Here is a 10,166-nt window from a genome sequence, read left to right as displayed (position 1 = left end):
CTGGGTTTTTTTTTTTAAATTATGTAGCAAAACAGCGAAAATATAATAAATTTATGACTCAAATCTTTATTGAAACGGGCCCCTGTGTTTATGAAAAGCCCTCAGAGATTTACATAAATCATAAATGGAACCGAAACCGAGTCGCGTTCATAAAGGGTCAAAATAATTTCAGATTTGAGAAAATGAACATCTAATGTTTATAACTAAATTGTAAGGTTAAATCGATGCTCGGAATCTTTGGAGATGATTTCTAGTCAATCCCTGGAAATGTGTGTTGAAAATCTCATTTCCGGAATAAACACTGCGGATAATTGTAGAGAAAAGACCGGCTTAAAACGTGTACATTTGATCAAGTGTCGCCCTGTGTATAGTGTGCTTTGCACTTCAGAAAATGGAAATATCGATGGTAAATGTTTGTTTATAATAAAATCACATTTTTCTGAAGTTTTGTTTTACTAAAGTTACTTAAATGATTTTCATCATTGTTAAACATGGGAAGTAAGATGTATGTTTGAACTCGTACAAACAGAAATCTTTCAGCACTGTTTATTCGATAAAATCTTTTTCAACATTTTGCATGAGAATTTGGCAAAAGTTCCTACAGGTTATTGAAGCACTTTGTCAGGATGTTCACATGTGCCCTGGTTTGACGTTACAAAAGTTAAGCCGCCTTGTAATAGCATGCTCAAACCTAAACCTGTAAAATAAATAAACGCTTACCATGCATTCTCGAAGTTCGGAATGAAGTAGTCTGTACTTATTGGCAGTGCTAATATCATGCAATATTATTTATTTCTCAAGATGTTACAGCCTTTGGTGTTAGAGACTCTTCAGTATTCTAGCAACGTTGGATAGTGGGCCGTATAAATGACATTTATATATTTGATGTGCCTTAAATTAAATTTACACGCATGTACATAGGCGGAACTGTCAAGGGGACACCATCAAATATTTGGAATATTATTACAATGTCCCCTCAACGGTATCGTGTACACGAGAGGTCGATGTGATTAATGTTAAAATAGAGTGTACATGTCACAATTATAAATTAATTCATTCACTTATTCCGTCCTTAAATGACATACCATAACTAATACGTCCTCTATCTAATCAGATAAACGCATGCTTTACCAAACATATAGCTTCCTGATAATGGTGTGACTGCGGTTACAAGTAATTCATGACTACTGACTCATAGATCTTAAAGCAGGTGATAATTTCCATATATTAGGATTTTATCTTATCCGACATTGATCACATCATAACTGTTGGCTTAAGAATCTACCTTTATCATTCTGACTTCCACTGACCAGGATAGTTTATTAAACTATAAGACTGATCTTCGTCACACGCATTCCAAAATGAAGTTGATCATGGGGCTTAATGTGTTTCTAGACTTATGAAATGACATTGAAACAGTGAGCCGATTGTTCAAGAACTTTGTTAAAGTTAACAAAGTGATTATATAAACGACATCTTTTTTAACTTTAAACGTGAACTTTTTGATGACGTGCTCATATATTTAAATCCATACAATAACAGCTCAAATCTTGTTGATGACAAGTGTATCCTTTAAAGACTCAAAGTTAACAACTGCGATGTCGTTAACAACGCTGTTAACTTTAACGCATTTCATAACAATCGGTCCATTATTTCATTGTTGTTGTTTTTTTTACACTAACATTTGCATTTACAATTACGTATATATTTGTCTGCTGGGATGAGTTGAGAATGATTTTGTCCTGTATATATATATTCCACAGGTGCTCGTCACATTGCCTGGATACAGTAATACCTACTTATTTCATATTTTCTTTTTTTTTATATATATATTTTTTTAATTATTTATTTATTTCGGTCAAGAGAGTGAATACATGTCATTTAAATATATATTTATTTATATATTATACTAATTTTCTTTCATGAAAAATTGTGGAATATTTTTTTAAATGACACAGTATATTCACTATTTTGACCAAAATAAATAATAAAAAAAAATAAAAATTATAAAAAAAAATGTATTACTGTATCCAGGCAATGTGACGAGCACCTTTGATATATTCAGGTTTTATCATTCATCTTCTCAGTAGACTGTACACATAAGGCACATGTGTTTGTCGTGTTTCTATGGTGCTGTCCTGGATCAGGGCTTATGATTTTTTTGTCAAATATTACAAATCAGATCTATATAGGTTAGCTTTCTTGAAAATGAAATTCGAAAGATTCCCTGACTAAGCATCTTTTTCTTAACATTATCCGATGTCAAGATTAGCTCTTTGACGTCATAAGCAAATAGCGCGCGCGCGTTGCACAAATGATAACACTGGAAACAAGAAGCTACAGAAGATTTACATGTGCATAAGCAAGCGAAGACGACAAGTTAATGTGCATTTTTTAGGGGAAAAAAACACGTGTACATATCAAACGGACTTTCAAATAAATTAAAAGGCCGTGATTTACAAGACGATTTAGCTGTCAAAAAGCTGCAAGTAATACTTAAAATTTATACATAGTAAATTAGGTTTGCATTGAGAATGAGCAAACGAGCTTGAAATGCAGGCTCGAGACTTGAAAGACTTCACACGATACGTTTTTTATTTGCTAAGTGCCCTTTAATACCAGACATTCAGGCATGGGTGAATTTACTAAGGTCTACATTTTAAGATGGATAGCAATTCGATCATTTAAGCCACTTACATATATCGAAGCAGAGGGTCAATAGCTAATAAAACATATGGAACATAAAACAATTTCCTGTTCAAATATAGCAACATTGAAATAATGTGATTTTCAATTGTCGTCTTTTAGGCGTTCTTTGACATTACTCATTTTACATTTGGACAAATTTGTACAAGCTTCTCTTTGGTGAAATATCAGATTTTCCGCCGGTTAACAAGTTTCTGTATTTCGGTACTCTCAAATCACTGACACATTTTGATGCCCCGAATAAAATGTTACATTTATATTGCCTTATGCAGGCATGGAAGTGATATACATGCATTTACAGCTGTGTCAAAATTTAACGATGTCTTACAGTCTACGTATTTTGCACGTGTAAGTAGTAGATATTGTATCCCTTTGATGCTCTCTTTTGTCAAACAAGAGCTCTCCCCCACCCCACCCCACCCCGGTCGTCTTTAGAGATCAAATGCCAAAGTTACCCTCAACACTAATAAGGCCAAGGAGCTACACACCAAAATGATAGTTTTATATACATGTGACACACTTTTATCTTATCTTATCACTTAATGTCAATAAATAATACCCTTAAATCAAGACTTGTTTATTACGCTTAAAGATTCATGCCCAGATATGGAACTGGGCCGGTATTCATGAAATATCTTAAGTCATTTCATAATTTAAGTCAATTTCCTCATTTTTTCATAGTCAAATTAAAAGAAAAGTAAAAGTTTTTTTCACATGAAAGTATGTATTTAAATTATAAAAAAAAAACAATGATAACAAAGTAGTTAAGGTATTATGAAGTTATTATAACATATGATTAGTGAGACACTTAACTTAAGAAGTTAACTTAAGTGAGGAGATGACTTAAGATGCTTACTGACTATCGCCCCTGGCCACCATTTGTATTAGAAATCTTAAGTCTGCTTTTAAAACTCAATGTAGGTGATTTCTGCTGGCGAATGATTTATTTCCGCAGATTGAAATAGGTCAAAACTGAAAACCTGTGATCGACACATTTGTTGCTGTGCAATGGTTAGAGTGACCAGTTTGATAGCGGAGAAAGGACAGCATGTCCAGAGTGTTTGGCGATTCTGCCACGTTGTTCCACTCTGACCGGGTCGTGGCTTATCTGCTATGGAAAGTGTCCCAGGGTGTCAAAGCCATTATTCTTACTAATAGTACGATAAACGGATTGACAGGTCGATAATGACAATATCAATATTTTGACAGTTATTTGCGATAGCCACAATTCATATTTACTGTAGACTCTAGAGATTTACGGCTCTCGAGTACTTGTGTTGAGTTGTTATTGTGATTCCTGGTCAACAACTCTCAATGGTCATCGAGTACTTGCTAACTGTTTGGAGATTATCGGCTTGGTCAGTGGAATCTATTCTCGGAGACAAGTTGGTCAGCATTTGGTCCGTATAGGAAAACTATCAAGTTCACACCGCTGAATTCGACCATTGGAAAACAAACAGTGTCCATTCGAAAAGAATTCTGTTCATCTTTAAGAAATTACAAAATAGACAGTGGACTCTTACAAACACTTTGACAGTTAAAGATAATTAATACGCCAGTTACTGCTTATAATAATATTATTCCTTCCATTGTTCCAAGCTTTTTAACATCGCCAGCAGTTTTTGTGACTTTTATATAGTCATAGTATTACAAACAGGACATTCATCGTAAGTAAAATGTTGACAAAACAATGACGACAAGTTTACACACATACTTTCAGACTTCTATCTAGTTCCCATGTCGGGCTCTAACAAGGAGCTCTCATTTCAGACGTGTTCATTAAATGTTAGTATATTAAAAAGATATATTATGAAAACGGCATATCTTTCAATATTTTAATTAAAAAATTATTTTATTTCTTAAATTGTGTTTAATGATTCTTCGTGTCTTTTCATATTAAATATTTCCTCAAACACGAAACCTGTAAATCACAACTCATTAAAAAGGCATTTGATTTCACATAACAGTAGTCCTTTGTAAGCAGAGTAAATTTTATTGAGTGGTGGCATTATAATTCACCCTTAATTTTCCATCATTTTATGCAAATGATCGGATGTCTCTCCAAAGGCGGGTTAGAGGTTTAACTGATACACCATTTTTCCACTTAAAGAGTAAATAAAATCACAAGGGCTTATACTTGTGCAAAATTTGAATAAGAAAAAAATGGATGTCAAAGCCGATAAGTCAATAGTAAAGCATTTATTTGGAAATATCTATGTAAACCAGTTTTAATGCTATTTTTAATCATATCGGTGCAGATATTCAATATTTTAGCTCTCGTGGATTAACCCCAAGTTGTTTTATTGACAAGTTTATTACTTAATACAAGAGTACGTACAAACATTTACTTAAAGTTTTTTTTATGAAATATATTAGAAGTAAATCATTACACTCTTATTTTCCGTGAGAATTTAGGATTTAATCATTGAATGGCATCTGACCAAGTTTCGTTAATCTTCGTCAAATAAAATGTAACGTTCAAAAGAATTGCTAGTATAAACGTCAAAAACAAGACTGTCTAAAGTCTGTTATTTTTTTTTTCAATAACATGTTTATATTCTATTTACAGATCATCACCAGCGCATTCGTCGAGTGCCTTCTATGAAGGAACGTATTGAGCGAAGAAGAATACGTGATGCTGCATTCGTTGGTAATCCCTGAACATGGATTGGAAGTATATTTCATGCAACAGGCTCTATGTGAATAATTTTGATTTAGAGGAAACAGTATGACTGAACAATTCAGAACAATGTGATCCGCGAGCTTCGAAAGAAGTTAACCACGAGGATGAATATTTTGAAAACTGAATACAAAACCCATCTGCAATCATTTCGCGTTTAATTTTATTCCGTGATTCTTTCTGTAGTGCTAGTTGTAGTTTTTCAATAGTTCGTAGTTGTTTCTTACACCAAAACCAATATGAGCACAGTGCTTCTTATGTCCGATACTTGGCAGCCGACAGTTCTTAGAATCGTGCCATTTTCCAGCAATAACGCAAGATCTCACGATCCTCGGAGAATGACCGGGAAAAATCCGTCTGCCAGTCGTGGATTTCCGGTCCTTGCAGTAACTAGGCCGCCGAATAGTAACTTGGGTTCGGCAAATTCCGATATGAGGTCGGACGTTAAATCAGTGAACTCGCTAAGGTCCGATGTGTTTCCGGAATCGGACACAGTGTCAGTGTATTCGGATGCACATCAATCCGGATGTTCCTCTAACACATCTCGGACAAACAATTTGGAGTCTCCGTTTAAACGAACTAAGAAATTTAAAAAGAAAGTTCCCGAAATTCACTCAGAAATGAAAGAAGCCTTGAAATTCAGTGTTCAGGACATAAACGACCAACTGTCTTCTTCTTCATCCTTTGTGTCGTCTGAAAACAAAGATGAACAGGAGAAGGTTGCGCGCGTGGATAACACGCGGACTAAGCTTCCAAAACCGAGTTTCCCATCTTCAGATGCACGGACATTTTGTTCACCTGTTAACGGCGTTAGACGTTCTGTACCATTGACTCCTGGTGAAATGGAACTCCAGAGAATAAGAGACAGTAACTATGTGGAGCAAGTGCAGAAGAAGAAGAAATTTAAGCTGAACGTTAATCAGCTCCCGAGAAGCACAACTCCCATTAACGACCATGATCCCGACAAACTCAACATGAAACAAGTGATAGCATTTTTACAAACAAAAACCTCAAAGGACATCCAGAAGCGGATATTGAATGACAAGAAAGGCTTACCTTATGGGGAGTCAAGATCAAGTTCAACGCTTTCGAGAAAAGATTCTGGGGTGTCTGTGAAAGAACTTTCTTCACAAGTTCCAAATGTTGTGTATGCAAAGGATAATGTTAAAGGTTTACCGCGGTGTAACTCTGAGCTAAAGGCTATAGACCAACAAGAGAAAAACGTAGATGACAATCGGCGAGCCTCAGGGTGTGCGTCGAGTATGTCGATCAAGAGTGCACCAAACATGCTTCATGATGGCAAAACCACTGACAAAGCCATGAAGGCAAAGAGTGTAGTGAGTGTGCGGTCTTTCAGGGACAGAACCCGAGCTAAGCGTAACGAGAGGCAAAGGCCAATGAAGGAATTTAAATTATACCGTTTCTTGGCCATAGCACCTGATGAAAACCATCCTGGTTTGACTACAACGGTGACGGAATCAGTACCGAGTTATGAAAAAAGTATCAGGTTTAATGAAGTTCGATCCAAAACTGTTGAGTCACCACGTAAATCAGTTCCTTTTCGGAAACCACGAGAAACCGGGACTGCGCATGTGCTACACCGTCACGTGCTAAACAGGGCGACCTTGACCCCACCAAAGGTTGAGGTTAAGGAAATTACACCTGAACCGTCACCGAGGGCCATACGTTTACCGATTATGACCGAATCCGGGCGGAATACACCAGAACAGGAAGACGCACCAGAAAATGAGGACGAAACCTGGTCGACAACCTCCGCAACGTACAATTCCACCAAAAACGAGGAAAGACTTGCGATGCCTAAGAAAGGTAAAGCCATAGCTTTTGATGATAAGGTAGAAGTGAATAATGTCTCAAATGACGAACCTGAAATTACAAGTGCTGTGATAAACGGATATGAGTCTCAAAATGAATTTCCAGTGCGGACATACAAGCACCCGACTTTTCCGCGAGTAAACATATCGGGTCCGAAGCATATACATATCAGCGTTCCACAAGAGAGCAAAAAGAGCTACTCCCAAGAGATTGTGCGTCTAACATTAAGACAAGACAAGAACGCAACTCGTGTTACTAGTTATATGAGTGACATACAACAGGCTGATCTGGACACATATTCTGAAGTTGACAATGGAAATGAAAGTGACCAACATTGGGTGAAACATGGTGAAACAAGCGAACAGGAACAGCGCTGGGTTAGGCACGGTGAGCCAAACCCGCAGGAACGCGCAGAATGGGTGGAACATACGCGACAGAATTTACATGCAGTTACAAATAACAATTTCATCAAAGTTAGGCGGAAACTTAAGACTAATATGTACAACAATGAATAGTTAATATAATGTTTATTATACAATTGTTTTCATATGTTTAACTATATCATGAAAGCAGTATTAAAGTTATAAACTAAATCAGTGAGGCCAAAAGTCGAATATATATTTATATATAAATACATGTATGTCAATGCTTTAGTATAATTAAAGGCAATTTATTCTCAAAGGTTTGTTCAAGTAGCAATACAAGAAATGCACCCTTACTGTCCATGATCTTGCATAAGATACATGGTATAAAGAACACGATGAATACCTTGAATGCCTTAGGTAAACTTCGAATAGAATCTCTATTATAGCTTTTCCCTTCTCAATATAGTAATTAAATATTTTGTATGAGGAAACATTCAACTTGATTTACAATAAGTTTTAAAAAATGCAAATGCAGTTTTTGCACCTAAATTAAGTCATGCTAAGTAGGATCAATGCACGATTTTGTTGAGAAGGATTAGATAAAAGACCTTGTGGGAAAATACAGAAATGATTTAACAAGGCAGCAATTTTTCTATTATTCCCAATGAATCAACTTTCACACGCCAGTCTTATTCTCTATGGCTCACATTAATTATTTGATCATATGATTGATATGTTTTTAAAAGCAGACATTTTACTTAAGTCCCTGTGTAAATAAGATTATTGTTTTTTAAATATTGAATAACATCAAACGATTAAACAGCTTTAAGGATAACATTAAACAACAATACATAGGGTATTAACTTATATTTTTCATATCCTATTTTCAGACGCTCGGACAAAGGAAAATCCACCTATGTTTATAGACTTAATAAACGACCTGTTCATTATTTATTGTGCAAACTGTTTAGTTAACAGGATAGTAAGAGGTCACAGAAAAGCTTCTACAGAAAATTGGACATATTATACATACACTGGGCCCGGGTTCAAAAAAGATGGTCAGGCTTAAAGATCATAACTTTCTATGTGTAACTCCATTTTTGGCATAGCTTTGTTTCAATAAAAGTATTGTAAGGACAATAATTTATATTGCATAGATTCCGCCCTTTACTTCACAGGGAGTGTAGCTGAGCACTCTTAAGCAGCGTGAGTCTTACGACTATTGTCTTATTGAAATGGGGCCCTGAGAAATAATAGTTAAAGCTGGGCTAAATAAAGCAAAGGTAATTTAAAAACGTTTAGGTTTGATTTTATTCCTCAGGGAATCTGATATATAACAAACAGTTTGTCTTATTCAAAAGTGATTATATATTTTTATTACAAGTAATACTTGTATTTAAACCAGTTTTTCATACATTTCCAGAAATTATTACACACAAACACATGAAAGAAAATCTATAATGAGAATTTTATGTACAAAAAAATGTATTTTTGAGAGAAAAAAATATAATCACTTTTGAATGGAATGCAATTTCATATCTATTATCCATTAGGAAGGTCTGGTATTATCCAGCCATTAGGATATGAATACAGTAATCAATTGTAGGTTATGTGAAATGCAGCACAAACATTGTTTTTGTTTGTGAAAACATGCTCAGTTGGATACAGTGTCTCTTTGATCTATTATGTTGGTGAAGCAATTTTCGTAAAACAAATATTTAAACTTTAGTGCTGTCTTTACATGCCATATTAAATCTCCATTTTGATTTTATGTTATTAATTCCTATATATGTACAAATATGAATATTCTGTGATAAATAGAATGTAAAATAAGAAGTTGTGTCTTCCTCTCCCTTAAAAAGCACTGGATTATGGTAGTCTTGTTAAATAACGTCTTGGAAATTACTGAAAACTGCAGGAAACAATGTTAATAGGCGTCTTGTTCGTTAACAAAGTTAACTGTCAATCTCGTTCCATGTTAGAGAGTGTTTTCGCTGCTTTTATATCCACATTAACCCCCATATCGGAAGGTAAAAAGTAGGATGGGCTTACCCATTCTAAAAATCACATACAGATAAATTGCAAGGCTATTTACTTTCTGTATACTCCACTCCATTTATTGAACTTTGTTCTTGACAACATGGTGCAAAACACTTAGGTCACCCTCAACTCTCGTGAGTGAAATTTTACTCTTGCTCAAGCACTAGTGTATAAGTTCATTAGCTCTGGTTGCGGGTGTCAACTGTTACTCACTTGACCACATAATACAAAATAATTAAGAATCTTTCCTGTTTTACTCTATTCTAGAATATCTGTTGTTAATAAAAAATTTTTTTTAATTTTATTAAGAAAAAATATTCTACATGCAATGCTTTTGAAATAACTGAAAAAATAATAAAATTGTACATTATTGTATTATTATTGTGGCATTATTTTCTTTTTTATCAACATACAAGACAAACAGTTTATTTGCTAGAAGGCCATAACTATAGCATTATAAAAAAAGCAAAAACTATAGATAGTAATCTATAAACAGAGAATATTGACAGAAAAGTATATTCCATCAAGATTTTATGGAATCT

At 34.7% G+C, this 10,166-nt stretch overlaps 1 protein-coding gene across 3 annotated transcripts in view; it reads left to right on the top strand.

Annotated features, from left to right (window-relative positions):
* Nucleotides 1-9,425, top strand: part of LOC128238260 (uncharacterized) — a 49,404-nt gene extending 39,979 nt beyond the window's left edge. For all 3 annotated transcript variants that reach the window (XM_052953979.1, XM_052953977.1, XM_052953978.1), the window contains exon 2: nucleotides 5,276-9,425. In XM_052953979.1, the coding sequence (XP_052809939.1) occupies nucleotides 5,626-7,734 (2,109 nt within the window). In that variant the 5' untranslated portion in view covers nucleotides 5,276-5,625 and the 3' untranslated portion in view covers nucleotides 7,735-9,425. The remainder of the gene's footprint in view (nucleotides 1-5,275) is intronic.
* Nucleotides 9,426-10,166: the final 741 nt, after the last annotated feature.

The sequence above is a fragment of the Mya arenaria genome, chromosome 6 (genome assembly GCF_026914265.1).
Source record: "Mya arenaria isolate MELC-2E11 chromosome 6, ASM2691426v1".
NCBI lineage: Eukaryota > Metazoa > Mollusca > Bivalvia > Myida > Myidae > Mya > Mya arenaria.
The sequence above is the reverse complement of the archived record's forward strand: the minus strand, read 5'-3'. Positions and strand labels throughout refer to the sequence as shown.